The following is a 23,324-nucleotide window of genomic DNA, read 5'->3' as shown; positions in this document are numbered from 1 at the left end:
GGCCGCTATGACGCAGGGGACTGGCCTTCTAGTTCATTTCCCTCTTAGCATGAAGAAGGTTTGTGTGCCGCTAAACGAATTCTGTGATACAGGGGAAAGTTCAGGCATTATCTTAGGTGAAAGAACAGTCTAAAACAACAATCTAATCTCAGAAAACTTATGTATACAGTATGTAAGTGTATGCGTGTGCTTGTGTATATTTCATTTGTGTATTACGGTGAAGGCCGACTTAGTGAACACAGAACCAGGGGAAATGAGGGCTGGGGTCCTGTGAGCCTCTGATCACAACATTTTCATCCAAAGATCAATACACAGCCTTGCTGTACGTTTCTGTTTAATGACACCTTATTTAATGTATATTGTTGATTCATTAAGCTTGAACTCATGGCCAGTGGCACTGTAACTCATGCCTGAACGAAGCTTACCTAACACCTCCAAAAGACACGTCACACTTAGGAACACTGGACAGCCCTTTAGCACTAGGTTTGAGGCCATGTTAAACAGCGAAATGACCAAAAAAAGCACGAGATGTATACAATGTGGCAATAAAGAGACCATGAAAAAGACACTTGTTCAGAGTATAAGAGCTGGAACAAGAAGGCAGAGGTTGCCTCCTTCAACCCCAGCTGGGAAAATGCACCTCAGGCCACACAGTTTTTGCTGCCACGCACATGCCCACATCTGCAAGCGACCGGGAAAACACTACAAGTACTGATGCTGGATTAGAAATAAATTTTAGCAAGTAGGCAAATTCCCAAATACGGAACCGGCAAGTAATGTGGATGGACTATATTGTATATAAAGTGTGTGTGTATGTCTATAAACCACTGATCTATACATACATATATATATACATATATATATAAACATGTATATATTTGGTTTGCTCTGGGTTGGTAGGAATATGTTAAGACTTTAAAAATTCTCTTCTTGAAGCTTTCTTGTATTCTCCAGATGTTCTACTGTGTATTTTCTTTTATAATCAGAACGAAAATGTCACTTTCCTAGGAGAACAGGAAGAAGGGTGTCTGTGACACACTCTCTCGTCTGGAACACCAAGGTTGAACCCCATCTTCCCTCACTATCTCGGCTCAGTCCTAGGGCCGTTCCTCTGGAACATCCTTCCAGATCACGGAGCACCTCCTGGGTGCAGGTACAGCCGATGACAGAGGTGGGAGTGTGGGATGGGAGGAAGCTGGGAGTTGGCAGAGGGTGTCTTAGTCCTGACCTCACTCTAAGTTCGGGAAAGTCTTTTGCCCCTTTGAGCCTTTGTGTTCTCTGAAAAATGGGGATAAGGACACTCATCCTTCCTACCTCACAGGCAAAGATCGAATGAGATATTTTTTTGCAGCTCCAGAAATGGAATCTGTGTTGGTTAGAATCTCCGCTTGTGGCTGGGACTTGAGGGAGAATGTTCCACAAATGCTTCCTAACTCCTCCACAGTCACCTCCTTTGGCAGGTCCAACCCAGCCCAATGGAGTGTGGGCTCCCAGTGCCTGGAGGGATCCCACTAGACACACAGAAATTTATGTTCCATTTCTAAGGTCAGGTCACCCATGAATAAAGATTTAAAACAGAACAAAGCTTAGAGGCCCTTGAACAACAGCTGGAGCCAGGCCTGGGCACGGCTACGTAACAGAAACAGGCGAGCTCCAGGCAGCTCTGCTTAACTGACATGCCTTATCCCTGCAGACCCACTGGCCCGCACCTCTGCCCATGGCTGCAACTCTTGGAAAGGCCCCAGAACTCCATCGATATGCCATCCCCAGGGCAGGATGATATGAAACAGCTGTTGCCCCACCTCCGGAGCACTGTGATCTCATATGCTTTCATCACGTGAACTAGAGAACATGAGAAGGTGTTTTTGCCCAGTGAATAAGATCCCCGAGGCACGGGGGAATGTCCTCCAATCTCACTTTGCTTTGCAAATCTCTATGGTGGGGTTTCTAGGGCTGGCAAAGAATCTGGTTGTAATTCCCCGCTGATATTAATTAGAAGGGGTGTGGCTTCTGCACTAGTCACATGACAAAGTGATTACATTTTGATCTGGGTTGCAGTGGCCAGAGGTTTAAATCTGGGGGAGGGTCTGGTCCAAGCGTTTTTCAAAGTGACGGTCCTTAGATCACTGTCTCAACGTATGCAGGAGCTCGAGCACACCGGCCGGTTTTAGGTGATTCAGGGCTCGGCACTAAACTGCAGGGAATCCCATAGTGAGAAAGTTAGTCTCTGCCATTCCCTTCCGGCCCTGACTGGCTCAGAAAGTTGGCAATAGCGGCTTTTCAACACCCCTTCCAACACTTGCTGGTCTCATTTCCTGAAGAAGGGACAGAAGACCTCACGGCAGGCAACGCTTGCCAGGAAGAACTTTAACACACTGATTTTCTTCTTCCTTTCTATTTAGTTTCCTTCTATTTCTAGCGAGGGCTGCTGGTTTTCCATTTATGGTGGACAGCTAAAGTTTCCCTTTAAAAATAATTGAAGTAAAAAATTGAGTCACTTTGAAGAATACTGAATTAAGAATATGTAGTACAGGGGGTTTGCGGCTATGCCAAACGTTGTGATGGTGCCGGGAGGATGATCAACAATGAGGGCAGTGCTGTTTTAGTGAACTCCTTGCCATTCTCACTCTGTCTGGGGCTCTGTTGTTTACAGGCCAACAAGCCCACATTTCTCAAGTTGGAAGCCCTCTCCTGGCTCTACAGTGCTGGTGGGGAACCTGGAATGACCTGGGAGACCAAAGAAAACATCTAAAGAGAGGGCACCAGTGGGACAGAGAGTTGGGGCTGTTTACCTGCAAGGGCTGTGAGAAAGGAACATCAGCAAGACAGAGATCCGTGCTCTATTAGCAATGTCTGCCCTGGGCACCTGGGACTGGGAGGATGTGTACGGCACACATCCCTGATTCTAGAGCAACCCCTCCATTTAACAAAGGGACCGAGGGAGGCTTCCCTGGTGGCGCAGTGGTTGAGAATCTGCCTGCTAATGCAGGGCACACGGGTTCGAGCCCTGGTCTGGGAGGATCCCACATGCCGCGGAGCAACTAGGCCCGTGAGCCACAACTACTGAGCCTGCGCGTCCGGAGCCTGTGCTCCGCAACAAGAGAGGCCACGATAGTGAGAGGCCCGCGCACCGCGATGAAGAGTGGCCCCTGCTTGCTGCAACTAGAGAAAGCCCTCGCACAGAAACGAAGACCCAACACAGCAAAAATAAATAAATAAACTCCTACCCCCAACATCTTAAAAAAAAAAAAAAAAAAAGCATCTCCCCGTGAAGCCCTTCCTGACTCCTGACACTTACTACACCTTGTCTCGTCCTGTTTAAAAACAAACAAACAAACAAAGGAACCGAGGGGTGTAGCGACTTACTAAGGGTTCCACTCTTAGCTATGGACTCTTTCCACTTCCACGGCAGTATCCAAATTTCCTTGCAAGCTCCTCATGCCCCTCTGGGCCTCCTGCACAACGACTCCCCCAGAGGAATTTAAATCTGGAGAGTTCTTAGGTGATTAGGCCAGCGGTCAAATTGTCCTGCAAGAAGCCCCAGGCTCCTGGTGAGGTGGGTCGGGCTCTGGGTTCTCCATCCTGGTTTCCACGAGGCACTCCCACTTTTAGCTCTTCTATATATGGAAGAGGGTGTAACCTGGCAGCCTGCAGGCCCAATCGCCAGACCTTGTGGGTCCGCGCTGCCACAAGGCAACCATCAGTGGAGACTTTAGACAGGGCCTGGGATCCTCCATTGCCCACAGTCCTCCTTTGCCTGCTTCAGGCCGACAGCAGGGGGTTCCAAGACTTTAAAATATACAAAAATCCTGCTCTAGACCGTCCCTCATTTTATAGCTGGGGTTACGAGGTCAGAGAGGGGAAGGGACTTGCCAAGGCCACACAGCGTGCAAGGAGGAGAGCTGGAACCAGACCTAGGGCTCCTCTTGGGAGGTGCTGAGGATGTCGGAGTTCCACTCCAGAATGCTGTTTCTCAGACCTGAGAAACAGCAGAGCCCTTTTTAGCCAGAGGGAGGAAAAACTCTTGTCTCTCACGCAGCATACTGAGGGGCTATGGCTTCTGCCCACGGATCACACAGTTTCTGCAGCAAGTCCTCAGCCCAGGATAACTAAAGCTGTCCTGCACTGCAGCCAGAGCAACCTTCATTAAATACAAAAACACGTGCAGCCCTGAAATCAAGCAGCAGCGTTAGTTTCCAGATCTAGATGAACCCACTCCTTGCAGAGAGGGCTCCTGGGAATATGTCCGAGGGAGTCCAAGAGTCTATAAACCCTGGTTTAAGAAACCAGCTTTAAAAGGTAAGTGTGACCTCCCCGGCCACCCCAATAAAGCTCCCACACTGGCTGGGTTTCTGGGAGCAGCTTGGTAATGAATGGCTGGGCTCCAGATCCACCTCGTTGGCTATCTGCTGCCCAGGCTTAAGGTGGAGGACACAGTCTGGGGCGGGGGTGGGTGGGGGTAGGAGGGAGGGAGGGAGGGAGAGAAAGAGAGAAGGGTGGAGGAGAGTGGGAGAGAGCAAGGAGAGGGGGGAGAGTGAGGAGAGGGCAGAGGCAGTTGGATGGGCTCCACCGGCTTAACTAATGGGAAACATGATTCTGCTGTCCCCGTGGAGACCACACGTTCCCTTTGGTTCCGATCTGTCAGCTCTCTCCAGCTGTCTGCCCAGCATCTGGCCTATGTAGGTCAGCACTCCCAACCTCTTTTTGGAATTGCAACACCCACAGTGTATTTGATTTCCTAACACCCAGAGCAGCATCGCCACCGGAAGTGCTGAGGAACGCATATTTATCTTTTTAAAGAAGGTACATTAAGTTTAATCCTGAGAAATGCCGCCTGAGTGTCATGTCAGAGTGAGGCAGGACCAGGATGAGTGGCGGGAGGGCCGAGATAAGATCAGCAACCACGCTGGGGAACCTGCTGCTATGCGCTGGCCCTGTGCAAGGTGCTTTACCAACATCCTGTCAATCATCATGAAACACCTGGCGGGACGGGGGGGGGTCCGCCCTCAGGTTGGGGAGGTGGAAACCCAGGATGCCACCATGCCTGAGGTCACGCAGTTGGGAAGTAAGCGACTTCAGTTCCAAGCCCAGCTCCTTCAGCCTCTGAAGTCCCTTCTCCTCCTTCCAGACCCCCAAGGCCAGGCCTTGGCTCTCCTGGTCCCAGGCCAGAGCTTTCCTGTCCCAAGTCAGCATCAGGAATCACCAAGCTCAGGCGCCAGAGCAAGTGACACTCTGGGGGTGGCCGGCTGCCAATTTTTCTCTTTTCAATTAAGCGATTGCTTGGAATAGGGCCCAAAGACAAGTGCTTGTGGTGTGAGTGGCAGAGAAGATGCTTTTTGTCCCCAGCCCACTCAGGTGGGTGGTGGAGCTGAGGTCTCAGACTGTACCTGGGGGCAGAGGGGTGCCAGGCCAGGAGGTGGGAGACAGGGTCGGTCTCTCTAAAGCACAAATTGAATCGTGTCTCTCCTCTGCTTCAAACATCTCAGTTCGTTCATTCATTCATTCAGCAAATACAGACAAGGGCACCTACTGTGTACCAGGCTCCCTTCCGAGGGCTGGGGATATGGCCGTGAATGAGGAAGACAGAAGTCCCTGTCCACCTGGAGCTTTCAGCCTAGTGGAGGAAGACAACAAAGGCATGTCGGGGCACCTGGCCAGGTGCTCCCTTGCCTCTGGTCCTTGCACCTGCCACTGCCTCTGGAGGGAGGATCTTCTCTCCCTTCACCTTTGTAGCAACTCTTCACTTCCTAGGTGTCAGCTTAGAGGCTGCCTCCTCTTGGAAGCCTTACTGGAGACCCCCAGTCTGGGTCTGGCCTCCTTTCTCTGGGTTCCCACAGCCACTAGGGCTGCCGTCACTCAGCACACATTCCTCTGGGTGTGCTGTTCTGTTCACGTGACTGTCACCCCACTCCCCTGGGAGCCCTCAAGGGACAGGGGCCAGGTCTGTCTCATTCACCACAATCTTTCCAGTGCCTGGTGACACTGGGCTCTCAGGAACTGCCTGGTGGGAGACCAACAGGCGGACAGACAGACAAAAAGCCAAGACAGGGCCACACGGTCATAAATCAAGGTGACCTCACTCAAGGCTCTCTGAGTCTGGGGTAACAATGCTCTTGGAATGGCTGAGTGAACAGCTCAACTGCCAAGGGTGCTGGAAACAGAACCAGCTTTGTTACAGAGAAGAATGCAGGCACAGGGCCCAGCCCTGGGAGAGAAGTCCACGTCTCACCCCAAGACCTCTCTGGACAGGAGATGGAGAAAAAGAGAACAGCGCAGGAGCAATTCCAACTGCAGGTGGAGGCAGCATCCCATACCATTTGAGAGTCAGGGCAGCCCGAGGGAATTCTTAGGAGGTGATGGAATTATGCTGCATCCTGTTTCGGGCGGTGGTTACGAGAACCTACGCATGTATAAAAGCTCATGGAATGCTATACCAAAAAAGGGAATTTTCCTGCACACATGTAAGTCAAAAATTAAAAATAAAAATCACTCCTTAGTGTCATTAAAAAAAAAAAAAAAAGACAGACACTGGCTTTAGGGTACCCAGGTATGATTCTCGGCTCTACAGCTTAAAGCTGCTGTGGGACTTTACAAGTCATTTCATGGCTCCGAGCCTCTATTTTCTCATCTGTAGAATGGAGAGAATAGTCGTACCTACTTTATAGGGTTGGCTAAGGATTCAACAGGCTAAGGCAGGACAGGAGCTTGGCACATGGCCTGACTTACAGGAAGCTTTGAGTGCAATCACTGATAACCCCGTTACAGAGGTGAGGCACTGGTGGCTCAGGCCGGCCAACTCAAATCTTTTGAGGTGAACTAAGCGAAAGGGAAAAGTCACGAATGTCACTCTGTGAAATCCAATCAACAGCCTCTCCCTGGAGCCCATCCTTCCATGACTGCCGGAGCCTCATCCAGATGGCAAGCAGCATGACCCACTTGCAGGGCCGGCCGGGTGCAGCACCTCCGTTCTTCTAGATGGAGACACGGAGCTGGTGGAAACACTTGCTGGACTGGGTGTGCAGCACCAGCCCGGGCCTCTGGCTGCCAACTCACAGCCTTGCACACATCTGGCCCGAAGCGGCACGGGGAGCTTTCCAATGGCAAGCAGAGGTGCTGGCAGCTGGAGCCAGGCTCGGCCGAAACCAACCTGAAGGCTAGCTTTCTAGGAAAGCCTCCAAGGCAGGCACTGAGGCCTCGTGGAGATCTCCGAGGCTGCCAGGCCTCAGAGGAGCCCGGGGCAATGCAGGAAATGGAGCCGAGAGAGGGCCTCTCCTGTGTTAGAAGGGTTGCCTAGGGGGAGAACTGGGCGGCCAACGAGAGCACCCACTATGTGCAAGGCACACAGGCAGTAGGAGTAAAGCTGTCTGAGTAATGAAAAAGAATCAAAATGAGCCACGTTCACTGGGCCGATTGGGCACGATGCTAAGTCCTTCATTTATGTTACGTCACGGGATATGGTGACACTGGCTCAGACGAGGTCACACAGCCGGCATGTGGCAGAGCTAAGATCTAAACCAGGGCCATGGGGGACTTCCCTGGTGGTCCAGTGGTTAAGACTCTGTGCTCCCACTGCAGGGGGAACGGTTTGATCCCTGGTCGGGGAACTAAGATACCACATGCCACGTGGCGTGGCCAAAAAAATAAAATAAAATAAACCAGGGCTGTGGGACATGGTGAAAAAAGCCTAACATATGTGGTCAGATGGGTCTTGGTTCACACCTAAAGGGCCCAGCACAGTGCCTGGCATACAGTAGGTACTCAACAGAAAAGACAGTAGTAGAGTCTTCTCATAGGCCACAGGCCCCCTAAGGAACGCTTTACAGCTGCTGTTGGAGCACAGAGGGGATGAGGGCTAATTCTGTTGGTGGCACCTAGAGAGGCTTTCCAGATGAAAAAACAACTGCTCTGGATCTTGAGGGATGCATAGGAGTTCTCCAGCTGAGGACCAACACTAATGAGCACTTGTGAAATCCCCAGCACTCTGCTCTCAGGAACCCTATGGCGTGAAGCTTACTATCCATCCCATTTCACACCATAGTAAACTGATGTTCAAAGGGGTCAGAGGGCTGGTCCAAAGCCACACAGCTGTTTATGGAGGATGCCAGAATTTGAACCCAGGTTTGTTTGACTCCAGAATGCCCCTTCCAGTCCCCCAACCGAAGCCAAGGACACAGCAGAAGAAAACTGCAGAAGCTGACTGTCTAAACCAGAACAAGAAATGTGGGGTCCCACAGGCAGCGTCTCGGGGAGTTTCAGGCTACAGCTGCCAGCTCCTGGGTGAGGAGGCCCAAGAGAATGCTGCGAACTCTCTAGCCACACCATGTGGAACAGGCAGCCCAGTCTCAAGACAGCAGCAATGCAAATAGCACAGACTTTCAGTTGGATTGACCTGGGTTCCAATCCTGGCTACACCACTTCCTTGAGCAAGCTACTTAGGAGCCTCAGTTTCCCCATTTGGTAAATGGGGATGCTAATACAGTCAGCCCTTGGCACCCAAGGATTCAACCAAGCTCAGATTAAAAAAAAAAAAATTCCAGGAAGTTCTAAAAAGCAAAACTTGAATTTGCTGTGACCCAGCAACTACTTACATAGCATTTACATTGTACTTACAGCTATCTACATAGCATTTACATTGTATTAGGTATTATGAGTAACCTAGAGATGATTTAAAGTATTGGAGAGGATGCGCAAAGGTTATATGCAAATACGACACCATTATACACTAGGGACTTGAGCATCTGTGGATTTTGGTATCCATAAGAGGCCTTGGAACGAATCCCCCGTGGATACCAGGGGATGACTGGAATAGTATTACCTGTCTCTCAGGGCTGTTGTAAAGTGTAAATGGGATAATGTCTGTAAGACACCTGGTACAGTGGTGGCCCTTTACCCCCTTCCATGCAAAAGTAAGTTCCTCAGGCCCAAATCAAACCCAGATCATTAGGTTGAACTAAGTGAAGTTGCCACTTGTTAAGTCAAAAATGGACAATTTCATATGGCTCAACCTAGTAGCATCCCAAGGGGTTATAATATTATATCTGTGTCCACTGGACTAGACTGAGAATTAGTTACTTTTCTCTTGAGTGTTTACTATGTGTCGGGAACTGGGATGACTCCTCCATTTACAGATGAAGATACTGAGGTTCTGAGAGCTTAAGTGACGTACCCTAAATAGCACTGGTAGAAAGTGACGAAGCCAGGATTTACACCCAGGTTTGGCTGCCTCCAAAGCCTGTGCCTTAACTACTATGATACAGTGCTCAGTCTGGTGTCAGCGGGGGGTCATCACAAGGAATCCAATTCTGAGTCAGCTGAAGGATATCATCAAGGGTCATCATCCTAGAATCATGGGACCCAGGGATTGAGAGAGCCCAAGAAGTTATGGTTTCATTCAAGGAACACACTTGGCACCTGTCCTTAGACTATGAGGGATTCGGGGTCTGGTGGGAGAGGAGGAGACGAGTCAACAGAGTCATAGCCAATGGATGAGCACCACGATGGGCTTGGTCCACTAGGAACCTCAGCATCAAAGCTGAGTGCCCTGGTTGGGTGACAGGCAGAAAGGGGTCAATTAGGATTTCTAGGATACTCCCTCAACAACTGCCCCCTCCATATAAATGCAGCTTCATCCTCCTGTCCCACTGGGCCTGGGGACATGAAGAAAGAGGAGAAAAGAACTAGATGAGAACGTAGAGGGACTGAGCTCTCAAACCCTGGGGACAGCCATCTATTGGTATCAGAAGGGGAGTAGGGATTCCTCCACCAGATAAAGTAGGGGGGCTGCAGAAGTGGGTTCCAAACTTTGTACAGCCAAGTAGCTAGCCCCTTCTCCCACATGAAATCGTATGTGGTCCTGATGGTCAGGTTCTGTGGGTTCCCTGGCCACCCCTGTACCCATGCCCTGCTGGGCTCCTCATCTGGCAGAGACTATTCCTCCCAGCCTTGATGTGAACCCCTATGTGGACTTCTCTGCCAGCTTCCTGCGCTTCATACACAAGTCTATGAGACAGGAAAAAGGGGAAAAGGGAAGCAGGGTCCCCTCTTTCTCCCTCTCTCCAGGAAGCTTTCCTGACTCTGCTGTCCTACACTGCCCTCTCCTCTCTAGAGAAACCTGGGATAATACATAAACATATAATGCAATGTAAAACAATGGAACGGCTCACAACCACCAATGGTCTTGATGTGTTTCCTATAAAGCTACACTGTATTACTGTTTCCACCCAGCAGTGGTGGAAAGTAAGACCCAGCATGTGAAGTAACCTGTTCCACAGAGTTGGTAATAAAGTCTGATGGCAGAGGCTGAGGTCTTAACAAGCATCCACATTTCTACCACCAGAGACGAAGCTTTGGTTATACTTCTTCCCAGACCCTTTTTCTATATGTTGAAGTAGTTTATGAAATTAAGATCACATGGTATATACATGATCTTTTTCACCTGTGTTATATGGTGAGCATTTCCCCATTTCATTAAAAATTCTCTCAGCAAAAATTTTAAAGGATCCTTAGTGGTCCATTTATTTAATCATGCCTCCAATGATAAACATTTTCAGTATTATTTTAATGACCACACTGCTAAATATCCAAATATACAAATCTTTGGGGAAGACTGCTTTTAAGTCTTAGGGGGGTGCATCCTGGACTAGTCCATTTAGAGTATGTTTCTCAAGGTGTGGTCATTCCAGATGACCTGTGTCACATCATTCGAGGTTGCTTATTAAAAAAGCGCATCAAGGGCTTCCCTGGTGGCGCAGTGGTTGAGAGTCCGCCTGCCGATGCAGGGGACGCGGGTTCGTGCTCCGGTCCGGGAGGATCCCGCGTGCCGTGGAGCGGCTGGGCCCGTGAGCCATGGCCGCTGAGCCTGCGCGTCCGGAGCCTGTGCTCCGCAACGGGAGAGGCCACAGCAGGGAGAGGCCCGCGTACCGCAAAAAAAAAAAAAAAAAAAAGCGCATCACTAGTCAGGGAATGGTAAAGATGATGATGGTAAAGATAATATAACACTAACAGGTAACTATTCATTCAGTACTTTTATGTGTCAGGCACTGCTTTAAACCCTTTATATAAAATAACCCACAGTAGGTACTATTCTTACCCTCAATTTACAGATGAAGAAACTGAGGCACAGAGAAGTTAAGTCACTTACTAAGGTCACACACTCTGCTGGTCACCGGCAGAAGCAGGTCAAATCCATGCTTAACTTCCAAGTCCAAACTCTTAAACTTCTACCCAGAAGTTTTTCACCTTTTTTTGTGTGCCACGGAGCCCTCTGGCAATCTGATGAAATCTATGGTCCGCTTCTCAAAATGATTTAAAAATGACTAAATTAAAGCACATAGCATTCCAAATGAAATACTGAGTTGTAATAAAAATGTTTCAAAAAATAAAATTATGAACATATGTACACTTTTATTAATGCAATAAATAACAAAATCCAGCAGTGGGTCGAATAACATCACAGTTCTGAAGCAGTGATGAGGATAAATGCAACAACTGTAAAGTGACGTGAAAATATCTGTGAATTTCTACTGGTGACAAAGTCACAGGTATTACTAATATCACTGAGGGTCGCTGCCTTCATTCATAATGGAAGGCAATGCTAAACTGCTATTGGAGGTTAGTGAGAATAAAGATGTACTCTTCCCCCTTCCAAGTTCAAGGACCCTCCGAATTCCACCCATATTAAAAACTCTGCCGGTTGGCTTTCCCTGTTCCAGAGCACTCACCTCCTCTTGACCCCAGCTCAGAGCGCCACCTCTCTGGACCAGCAAGGAATGGGGAATGGGCAGTCCAGGCCTCAGACCCCTGCCCTGTCCCCAGAGCCCTACTGCAGGCCCCACCACAGCCCTTATGCCGTGGTGACGTGTTCCAAACAGATGGTGACCTCTATAAGGACAAAGGCTGCCTGGTCATCTCAGCCTCTCTTCGGCTTGGGGCCAGGCCTAGCCCAGGGCAGACAACAAACACACATCTGTGCAACTGACTGGCAGCCAATGGTGGCCCGAAGCCACAGGCTGCTGATTCACACCTTGGCTGGGGAGGAGGAAATGCTGACGCCACTGAGTGGGTTTCTGGCTTTCTTTGCCAGTGCAGTAGGCAGGGGGTCCATGCAATTCTGCTTAATTAAGCAGAGTAGAAAATACTCTTGTTATGTGCTTTAAGGCAACGTTTCCCTTCAAATCTAGGGGGTGAGTTGACTATACCCTTCCTTATATTCAATGACAGGCAGCAGAGCCGAGTGTCATCCTGGGCAAAGTACTTTATCTTTCAAAGTCTCAGTTTCCACATTTGTGAAATGGGCTAATAACAGTACCTATGTAGCAGACATCTGTTGTTTCCACCTGTCCAGGCTCCATGCCCCCTTCTTCCAGCAACAGTGCTCTGAATCTCCTACAACTATTGGCAATTTCAGTGGGACTGTGGATCACAGTATCCTGCCCTTGCCTGACCAAAGGATGGTCAGGTGATTTGGCTGGGCCAATCAGATTCTCTCCTCCTAGAACTGGACTCTTGAGTGGCCAAAGGGACTGAGGGATGGAGCAGGTGCCTGCTTCTGGTGATGCTCTGATGCCCACAAGCAGTTTCAACTCCTTGTCCTTTCTGTGACTGGGGGCTGAGCCAAGTTCTGCCAGAGCCATCTTTCCAATACATTTCCTATGGCTTAAGTTCATTAGGTTCATTTCTGTCACTTGCAGCCCAAGAATCCTAATACTCCTTACCTCACAGAACTGCTGCTCAGATCCAGCGACACAAAGCATGAAAAGCCTGGAGCGTACAGTAAGCACTCAAATAAACGATAGCTATTCAATAATAATAACAACAATAAATGATTGTTAAGTCTTGAGAACAAAATGAATTTGGAGTTATTTAATCCCTCCCAAATTTCAGAATTCCTACTGGCTATCATAGACCTCTTTAATATTTCCCATCCCTCCCTCCCTCTCTAACTTTATCTTCACTGTCTGCACAGTCCTCCTGTGGACAGGTGCTCTCTCTCTCCCAGGTCTGTCTGTGTCTGCCCCCTCCATTCTCCTGTGAAAGGTGCTCCCCCAGCCCATCAGGCCGGGGGAGTGCCCCTGAGTCCCAGCTCCTCCCAACCACTTCCATCTTGGATACCTCTGATCCTGAGTCCTGGCCACCCAGCCACGTGTGTGTGCGTGTGTGTGGGGGGAAGGCGTGGCCTTCTTGAGGGTAGAGTCTATGCTTTCTTATGTATGTATGTATGTATTTATTTATTTATGCCACACCACGTGGCTTGTGGGATTTTAGGTCCTCCACCAGGCTTGGCCCAGTCAGAAGCCCCCAGATCCTTGGGGCCCCCAGCCACCTGTCAAGCTCCATCTCTATTACTCAAATCTCTCCTGCTTTTTTCAAACACGCCACATGCCAGGGTTTCAGCTTCCTTTCCCTCCTGTTCTGTCTGCCTAAAATTCCTTTACCCTTCTCTACTTGACAGCATCCCTCCCATGCTTTGTGACCAGCCCTGGGTCACCTGCACTGCGTTGCCTTCTCCAAGTCCAACTTCCCCCAAACCCTAAGACACAGGCCCCTGCTCATTCCCAAGTTCCAGGCTAGCCCTGAAAGGCCATCTACCTGTCTCTCAGGACACTGACCTCCTTGAGGTCTGAATCCCCGCTTTGCATATCTGTGTATCATCCCTGTGCTCAAAGGTGCCTGGCCCCTAAAGGGACTTACCTTTGTTCAGTGGATTCTCAAGAAACATTATCAGTACTACAAAGTACGAAGGTTTCTTGGTTGTTGTTTTATTGAAAGTGGTAGTCTCGGCAGCATTACCAGATAAAGCACAGGATGCCCCAGGAAATGTGAATTTCAAATAAACAATGAATCATTTTTTAGTATAAGTAGGTCCCAAATATTACATGTTTATCTGAAATTCAGACTTCACTGGGCATCCTGTATTTTCATTTGGTAAATCTAACAGCCCTAAGTTTTGGGATGGCTGGGGAGACGCCTGCAAAAGCAGGCGGGAGAGCTCTGCGCATGGGCATGCGCACGCGCGCAACACACACACATGCACGACAGATGCACCTCTGGTCCCTTCTCCCTTCACCGTTTAAAGAAGGCCCAGGGCTTGGGCTCATCGCCCGCCTGCAGGCCTGCACCTGGGCCAGCACGTATGAGGAGAGAATGCCCTGTAGTTTTGGATAATGGGGCAGAAGAAGGATGGCTTGCGGCAAGGCTCGGGCTTGCGGGCTCCTGGCAGAGTCCCTGAGGAGTGAGCCACACCAGCCCCTGCCCACTGGCCCCCAGGCAGGAGACACCAGGCCTCCCAAGTCTATCACGTCAGCTTGTCCCCATGTCCTGGCAGGGGGCAGGGATGCCAGCTCTGCCACCCAGGATCTGGATGACCCCACTGGCAAGGGCTCTGTGAAAGGGACCACAGGGCCCCAGTTTCTGGGCAGTACCCCGGGCCAGGAAGCTGCAAGGACGGCTGCCCCAGCGGCATCCTCTCAGGCATTCCGCACAAAAGGTCATTTAATTTCCCCACCAAAGCTGCCCACTTCCCAGAGGAGAAGGCTCAGGGCCAACAGCGAGTGGATGACAGTAGGTCCCAAATATTACATGTTTCTCTGAAATTCAAACTTCAGACCAGAGCCCAGCTGCTGGGCGCAGAAGCCATGCTCACAACCCTCCGGCCACGCGGCCTACTGAAGAAGCCTCATCTTCTCTCCTTGGGCCAAGGGTGTTCATGCGTCATCACTTGCGCCCACCAGGCCGACAGGATGCTCATCTAGCGGCTCCCTTTCCTGCAGCTGCAGTGACCTGCAGCTGGCCTTGGCCTCCCAGGGGAAGGAGAAAACTGAGTCACACCAACCAAGACCGTTCACCCTATCAGAGCTCTTTCTCCAAGGAAAAAAGCACGCATGATTTGCAACAGGATATGAGTGTCCTAGATGAGAAGTAGTACCATGCATGGAGTGGTCCCCTAGGCCTTTTTTGGCAATGTGGTAACTCTGCCGCTTGCTGACGCCCGTGCACCTCCGGGTGGGTGACAAGCGGTTGGATGATCTGCCCAGGGGAGTGGGGCAACAACTCTAACCTGATTGACCTCAGGGTGCAGACTGCTGAACTCCGGCCTGCAAGTCTTTCCAACCTATTCAGATATAAGCACTACAGGAGGGAGGGCCAGGCCACTGAGGAAGGAGCATTTCAGCCAGAAAAGCGTCTGCTCAGGCCTTCCTCCCCTTGTGGTATTTTAAACTCATCTCTTGCTACTTCTTGGGCTGGAGGACTGGAAAGCCACATCCAGAGCCCTGGTTCCATGGCAGGAGTTGGGGGAGAGTCTCGGAGGCCAGCATCTGTCTGGGGAGGACAGGCTCTTGGAGGAGCTGGAGGATTCGGCTGCTTCAGGACAGGATGAAGTGGTGGGGATGTGGGAACCTGGCTGGAGCCGTCACGGTGTGGCACTGCTTCTCTTTTAAAATGAGCATTCACTGTGTTTTTAGTTTTACTAAAAACAGGAATACGTGTTCCCCACAGGACATTTGGAAAATAGAGAAATGCAATGCACAGATGAGCAAAAAAAAAAAAGTGACATATATTTTATCAGCTATGTTTCTGTGCTTTCACAGGCGCCTTCGCTTGTAACCAGGTGCGAGTCAGCCTGAGCACGTTGTTTTGCCAACAGCTTTTCCTATTTCATATTCCCATGACAGAAGATGGAATTTTTGCCAGCTCGATGGTATTCTAGCTCGTGGATAGAGTACGCTTCATTTATCTTGTTCTCTACAGATGGGTGTTTAAGTGGCCCCCAACTTCTACTATCATAAATGATACTATGTTTGTACACTCCTAATATAGCTCATAGTTATTGAGCCCTTACTCTATGCCAGGCCCATTTAATCCTCACGTCAGCCCTATGAGATTGGAACTATCATTATTCCCATTTTACAGGTGAGGTACAGAAAGGGTAAGTAATTTGTCTGGGGTCACACTGTTGGTAGGTGGCAGGGCAGGGATCTGAACGCATGCTGTTTGGTGTACTTTCCCTGCTTACCAGAAGCAAGGAATGGCCCAGATTCCAAGTCTGAACTAAAGGGACATTTAAGTAACTCTTAAGATAGGACAGCCCCACCCGCTTTGATCTTGAGACAACTGCAAGAGCCTAGAGTGTAAGAGCCCAGGCTGAGGAGGACCCAGCAGGTGAGGTGAAAGGCCTGGCTTCTTGCAACCATGGACCAGAGGGAACAGGATGGCACAGCGCAGGTGACAAGGTCCATCATTTTTCAGTCCGAAGAAAGCAAGAGCCATTAAAAAAAAACCGACCCGAGGGGACTTAACACCTACTGAGGGTACTACCTCCGTGTGACGCAGACAGGGTGCAGGACAAGAACCACCTGTAGAGGAGGTAGGCGGGCTCTGCGTTGCTCACGGGCCTGTCCCAGGGCAGCAGGGTGTCCTGCCTGGGGGCCCGGCACCCCAGAAATGCCTCATGAATGAAAAAGCATGGAAAACAAAGAGCAGGCCCCTAGGGCAGGAGGCAGGAGAGAGGCAGAGATGTGGAGCATGGCTATTACTATCGTTAATGCTAGTTTTCATGACCACCACTGATTGAGTGCCCTTTATACAGAAGGCATCAGCAGTGTGTGAGAGGTGCCCTATACCTGTAGGTAAGCGCTATTACTGGCCCCACTTTACAGACCCTTGGGGAGCTTGTCTGCAAGGTCACCCAGCCCAGGAGCTCATGAAGAGAACTCAAATCCAGGTCCTTTCTTCATGCAGTAATGGTGCGTCCGTAAGGAATGTGCCAGGAGCTGGCATTTATCCCTCAGCAGGAGGGATGGAGAATAGGTTGAATGCATACATTATCTAAACAAGCACACAATCATCTTAGAAGGGTGACACTGTCCTCATTTTCCAGATACAGAAACTAAGGCTGGGGGTTGAGTCAGTCACCCAAGACCATGCAGAACTTGAATGTTTGTCTCTGATACCCAAGTTCTTTCCACTTAAGTTTGTTGGCCTGCCATGTCATGTTTCTGCAAAACAGGGTGCCAGGATGGCTGGGATGCTGGGGGCAGCAGGGGATGGGGCAGGCTGGAAAACAGAATGCAGCTAATTTGGGCAGCACATTCAGTTTGTTCCAGACCACTGAGCCTGCCAGCCAGAGGTCTGCCACAGACTAAAACAAGAATGTTGATAATAATGCCTAATAAGGGCGTGACCCATCCTGCGAAAGTCAGCTGCTCAGAGGAGAGACCCGTTGCTCTTAGAGTCTGGCAGGTGGAGAGGGAGGTTTCAAGGCCAGCAGCACAGGGCCTGCCAACCCATCACTCCAGGGGCATCATCAACCCAGAGCTTCCCTGGGGTGAAAATGACTAAGGGTTGGTGGCAGCTTGTGCTTCATCAGTCCAGGCTGAGTGAATGAACAGTGAGATGAGGGAAGGGCCAGGATGGAGAAACTGGGGCCTGGAGGCTTAAATGATCCACCCAAGGTCACCTGGCTCAGGGGTGGGATCCCAGGGCTGCCGCATACACGTACGCCAATCCCCACGCTGCCACTCTTTGCTGTGTGACCTCAGGCATGTGCCTGTACTTCTCTGAGCCTCCAGTCTCAAGGGGAAAACGAGAACACTAGCGTAACTATCTGAAGTACCCGGATCCTGAGTGTATAAATAAATCCTATAAATGAATAGAAAACCAATAACTCAGTATACCAAAAAAAGGGGCAAAAGATAAAACGGGCAATTAATTCACAGAAGAGGAAACTCAAAAGGCTGACAAAGGTGTGAAAAGATACGTAACTTTACTAGCAAGCAGGGAAATGCAAACAAGCACTGCCATGAGATACTATTCCGTACCCACTAAAAAGTCTGACAATTCGGAGTGTTAGCGAGGAGCCAGAGCAAAGAGACCCACAGACACTGCTCCCAGGGACGTTAAATGCACAGGTGAAAATGCACAAACCCCAAGAGCCAGCAATCCCGCCTCAGCTGTACGTGCAAGGAAGCAGCTACAAGAAAGTATCCTAAAAATCTCCTACAGGAGCTCGAATAGACAGGGGTATATTCATAAATGGAATATGAATCAGCAGTTAAAATGAACTGAAGCTACATGTACCAACATAGATCTCAAAAATGGAATGTTTTGTAGCTTTAAAACTTTCCATACAAGATCTTGGGGACGGCTGAAAAGGTACAAACATTAAAAGGTACATGAGGCCTAGCTGGGAAGGGGCCTGATTGCCACAGGGCACAAGGGATCTTTTTGGGGGTGATGGAAATGTTATAAAACTGGATTGTGATGATGGCTGCACAGCTCCACACATTTATCTAAAGAAATCAGCCAACTGTACACTTACAATGGGTGAATTTATGGTATGTAAATCATACCTCAGTAAAGCTACTGAATAAAAAAGTCATATCTGTTGGTCTATTTTTAAAATGTGCATGGGAATGACAAGCACCAAATGTAGGATATTGTTTTTATTTCGGGGGGGGGGGTGACTGTTGGAGTGGGTGCACAGGGGGCTTTGCATGTGCAATATTTCATTTCTTACAAAATAAAAATGATTTGAAATGAATAGGGCAAAACGTAAAGATCTGACAGCTGGATGGTAGACTGACAGATATTTAACTTATCCTATGTATCTGTATACTTGAAATCGTGTATTAGTGTATCGGAAAAGTACCTATTTTAAAGGGCTGTTGTGATGACTAAATACACATAGAGAGCTTAATCCAGTGCCTAGCCCACAACAATGGATTAAATTTCAGCTGCTAAGATTACTGCTTCTATAACTACTTCTAGCATCTTGCTCTTCTTAACATCTAAAGATCTTAAGACAGAGCAAGCCAGTATTTCCTGGCCCCTGCTAAGGGAGACTTTTTTCGAACCCCAAGGCTTCTGTACCTCCTTCTCCAGTGCTGGAAATGGGGCGATCCAAAAAAACCCTGCAAAACCTACAGGGAGCACTTCCTCCTCCTCTCAAGCTGGAAGATAACCTAGCTGGGGAGGGTGTCCCAGGGTGTCACACTTGAAAGCCCCCTTTCCATTCATTTAGAAAGCCCTAGGCTCCACGGCAGGAAGAAGCAGGCAGAGAAACGCCAACAGACAGAGTGCAGTGGCTCCAGGGAAGCTTTCTCCAGATGATAATACTGTTGATATTACTGTCAACAATGATCCCTACCCACCCATGGGGATCTCGGAGGCCCTGGGAGCTTCTGCCCCTGCATTCTCCAGATGTGGCCTATGGCTCTGCCCTTGGGCCCACTGATGATGTCTCTGCCCACAGGTGAAGGAGGCTGGGGCCAGGCGTGATGAAGATGCCGCCCTGATCATGGAGAAGATGCCATTTAAGGTGGAACAAGTGGCCCAGCCTTGATGGGCAGCCCTGAGCTCCTGGTGAAGCTCTCCAACGAGATCTACAGCACCTGTGACCTGTTCGCTCCCAGGCAACTGAGTGATGAGACAGGTGGAGGCTGAAGTAGCTGTAAATAGGGAGCAGGTGGTGGGAAGCCTCAGTAACTAACTTGTATGTTCTCATGCAGTGGTTGGGGCAGGGTGGTTAGAAGTCAGGGTGTGTGTGATTTCGCCCTCCTGGGGGACATGTGTGGAGACATTTTTGGTTGTCACAATTAGGGAGGGGGATGCTTACTGGCACCTAGGGGGTAGAAACCAGAGATGCTGCTGAACATTCTACCATGCACAGGACAGCCCCTCACAACGAAGAACGATCTGGCCCAGAAGATCAACACTGTTGAGGCTGAGAAATTCTGCCCTAGAGGGACGCAGCACTATTTACAATTTGCAGATTATAGAAGCAGTTTAGAGAGGTAAATTGACCAGCTCAAGGTCACACAGCAGGAAGTGGCTGAGCCCAGGGCTGTCCAACTCCTCTGCTCATGCCATCTCTCCAGAGTGGCTGGGCCAACTTCAGAGAGGAAGATATACCAAATGGGAAAAAAGTCCAGACCCATGCCAATAGCTACCTCCATGCCCATTCTTTCTAGAGTGGCAGGGGCAGGTATGGTTTGGCAACAGGAGCAGGGGTCACTGGCAGTTGCTGATGGGTTTCCTGCCATCACAGCACTTAACTTTCTCTGTTCCTGTGGATGACTCAGGCTTCAGTTCAACCCATTGCCCCTATTCATCCGATGAACCCAGAAGGCTGGCTAGAAGGGAGGGGGCTCCCTTGCATCACAGGAGTGCCTAAACCCACATGCAGAAAAATAAATTCTTGGTGAAATCCCTCCTCATGTGACTTTGGCATGTTCCCAGTCAGAGTAACATGGATACCACAGGGCAGGGAGGCAGGCATCTAACGGTTATGGAATGTCAACCCTGTCAGTCACAAGATCCCTTCTCCTAGGAAGTGGGCACCATTACCCCCATTTTAACAGATGAGGAAACTGAGGGTCAGAGAGGCTACACAGCAAGCTGGATGCCAAGATTTAAACCCAAATCCATGTTAATATTTAGAGACCTGTCTGAAGGAGCCCCTAAAAAGTGGTTGAAGGCTTACAGAGATGCCCCTCAAAGCTGCCGCACCTCCAGAAAACTGGCAGGGAGGGATCTAAACAGAATGAAAAGCCTCAGAGTGATCACAAATGATGGCAAAATTCCCAGTTTTTAAGAGGACTTTGCGTAGGGAAACTACGGGGTATGAAATCTGCAAAGTGGTGTGACCTGGTGGAATAACACTTTTTGGGGTCGAACATACTTGGATTTGCGTTCCTGTTCTGGCCCTGACTGTGACCTCAGGCATAGGACCTCATCTTTCTGAGCCTTAGTTTCCTCATCTGTCAAATGGGCTTAAGAGCCTGTGCCTGATAGTCGTGTGATGAGAGAGGACAGGAGAGAGTGGATGATGATGCCCATTTCTTGGAGGCTGTATGTATTCTGGTGCTCCCAGCTCACAGATCTGGTGGGAGGCAGCATGGGGAATTTCAGACTTCCTCCTGTCTGCCATGTTGGTAAAAACTGTCTTCATAGCAAAGAGGCAACTCAGTTATACACTCAACAGGCTCAAACAAGGAACCACGATTTGGTAGCATTTGAAACAGTTAAAAAGAAAGGGGGTGCGGGGGAGACAATTTAGCCCAGCTCTGGAATCAAGGGAAACTTCACTCTATTTAAAGATGCCACAGGTCCAGGAAATAGCTTCCCACCGCCTGGCTAAGGCTTGAATAACTGGCTGCCCAGCCAATAACAATACAGGCTCACACAGCACACCCTTTCTCGTAGGGAGTGCAGAGTGGCTTCCCCGCTATCTCCTTTCAGAATTGTATAGACTATTCGTGTAAGGCATGTAGATCTGCTTTATAAGAACGAGCCTCTTAAGAAAAGAGATCCCAAGACGACTTGCAGGGAGGTCAAGGAGCTGAATTTAGCCAGCCAACGCCCCTTGCTCTTTATTGTTCTATACTTCTTTGTTAGGATTTTTTTTCCCTCCCTCTTGCTCTTTTTTCCTTCCTGGTTAACTTCTCTGCAGCTAGGCGCTGCCACTGCTCCCTTCTCACCACCAGAGACACCATAGCCCCCTTCCCTCCTGCAGAGAGGCCTCCCCAAGGCCTCACCTGGGCCCAACACCCCACAGCCCCATTACCCCTCTACCCAGAACCTCTGAGGTAGTCCAAGGGCCCCTTGAACCCACAGATTCAGCTCCTAGGCTGGTGTGGAACCCACTTCCCATCTGGCGGGTCACCATCTACCCCAGGTACACCTTCCAGAGGCAGGGAAAACCGCATGCAGCTCCTCCTTCTTCCAGAACCTGAAGCCTCCCTGCGCCTCAGCCCATCTGAGGGTCCCGTCTGCAAAATGAGGCTACTGGCCCATTTTTTCAAGTCCCCGCCAGCTCTAAACAAGATTCCCATTTTGCCAGGGAGATAACGAAGAGAAAACTTTCATACATTTTTAAACAGAAGTTATTGGAGAGAAGGGGCAGGGATCTTTTTCTTTTTTAAAAAAACTTTTTAATGGTGCAGGCACTCAAAGGATCCATTCTCAGAGATCTCTATCGCTCCGGCTGGCTCCTCCAAAAGGACGGAGCCAACTTGGCGATCCCTGCTGGGGCTACCTGTGGCTGGGCACTGCGGGTCTGAGCGCCTCCAGACAAGGAGGGACAGGACGGGCGGCCTGAGAACAGGCGCCTCTCTCTGTCTCTCTGTTCCCTACACCGGCCAGACTTTTCCACGGATGGGCAGGACGGGAGTTGGGGGGACAAGGAGCAGACGGAGAGGGGGAGACGGGCGGCAAAGAGACGAGGGGGGGACGAGGCGGGAGGACACGGTGGAGGAGCGGGACAGGGCAAAAGAGCGGAGGGGGAGGGGGAGAGAGGGAGGAGCCGGGAGAGACCCGGGCCGCGCAGCAGCAGTGCCGAGAGGGGAGAGGAGGGGAGGTGGGGGAGAAAGAGCAGGAGGCAGAAGTTTTCAGAGCCGTGGGGGCTCTAGGTCGCCCCCGATGGGGCACGGGCTCAAGGGGGCGTGGGGGTCGCGCGGCACTCACATAATGCTTGTTGGGCACCCGCCGCTTCTGCACGTCCAGCACCTTCACCTCCACGATGCTGCGCCGCGGCGGCATGGCCTCTCCTCCGCGGGGCCGAGTGCGGGTGCGGGGAACGCGGGGTGTTGGGGCGCGCCACAGCGGGCCGGGAACAGCCGGCCGAGCGGGATCCGGGGGCCGAGCGGGATCCAGAGCCCGGTCCGAGCACGAGCCGCCGCCGCCGCCCTTCGCTCCGCGCGCCCTCCGGCCCCGCCGCCGCCCGCCCCCGGCCCGCCCCCGACCCGCCCCTCGGCCCGCCCTCCGCGTCGTCGGCCCGCCCCCCCTTAAAGGGCCCGGCCCCCACGCCCGCCCCCAGAGCGCGGACCCGGCTGGCCCACGTCCGGCCTCGGCAGGGCCTTTGTCCCGGCGGCGAGCCCCCGCGGCTGGGGGAGGGGACGGGCGCGCATCCGCCGTGCGATCACTGATTGACCGGTGGATTCATTCGCGCACTCACTCCTTCTGATACCCGCGGTCTGGAGCCGGATGTGAGGGCCAGACTCCAGGTTTCAAACTCTGGCTCTGCTGCTAATCGACTCTGTGACCTTGGGCAAGTGGCTTAACCTCTCTGGGCTCTCTGGGTTTCTTCATCTGTAAAATGGCCCTAGTGCTACAGCCTACCAACCGGGGCTGTCCTCAAGATTAAGTGCATGTGACGTCGGTGGCACTATAAACGTTGGCAGTCGTAACAGCCCCAAGCCATGGGGATTCAGGGAGGAGCAAGAAAAGCCGCCCCCTCTCCACCCCCCCAACAAATGCAAGTATGATATAATGACAAGAGTAGCAGCAAAACAGGGTAAGAGGGTGGTGAATGCGTGAGGGGCAGTGGA

At 50.6% G+C, this 23,324-nt stretch overlaps 1 protein-coding gene across 1 annotated transcript in view; it reads right to left on the bottom strand.

The window, feature by feature from the left end:
- SH3PXD2B (SH3 and PX domains 2B) overlaps positions 1–22,634 on the bottom strand; it is a 112,699-nt gene extending 90,065 nt beyond the window's left edge. The window contains exon 1 of the mRNA XM_082835889.1: positions 22,462–22,634. Coding sequence (XP_082692015.1) covers positions 22,462–22,536 — 75 coding nt within the window. The 5' untranslated portion in view covers positions 22,537–22,634. The remainder of the gene's footprint in view (positions 1–22,461) is intronic.
- Between the last annotated feature and the right edge of the window lie 690 nt (positions 22,635–23,324).

The sequence above is a fragment of the Leucopleurus acutus genome, assembly GCF_964270905.1.
Source record: "Leucopleurus acutus genome assembly, chromosome: 3".
In the NCBI taxonomy this organism is placed as follows: Eukaryota; Metazoa; Chordata; class Mammalia; order Artiodactyla; family Delphinidae; genus Leucopleurus; species Leucopleurus acutus.
Note: the sequence above shows the minus strand (reverse complement) of the source record. Positions and strands in the feature narration are given on the sequence as shown.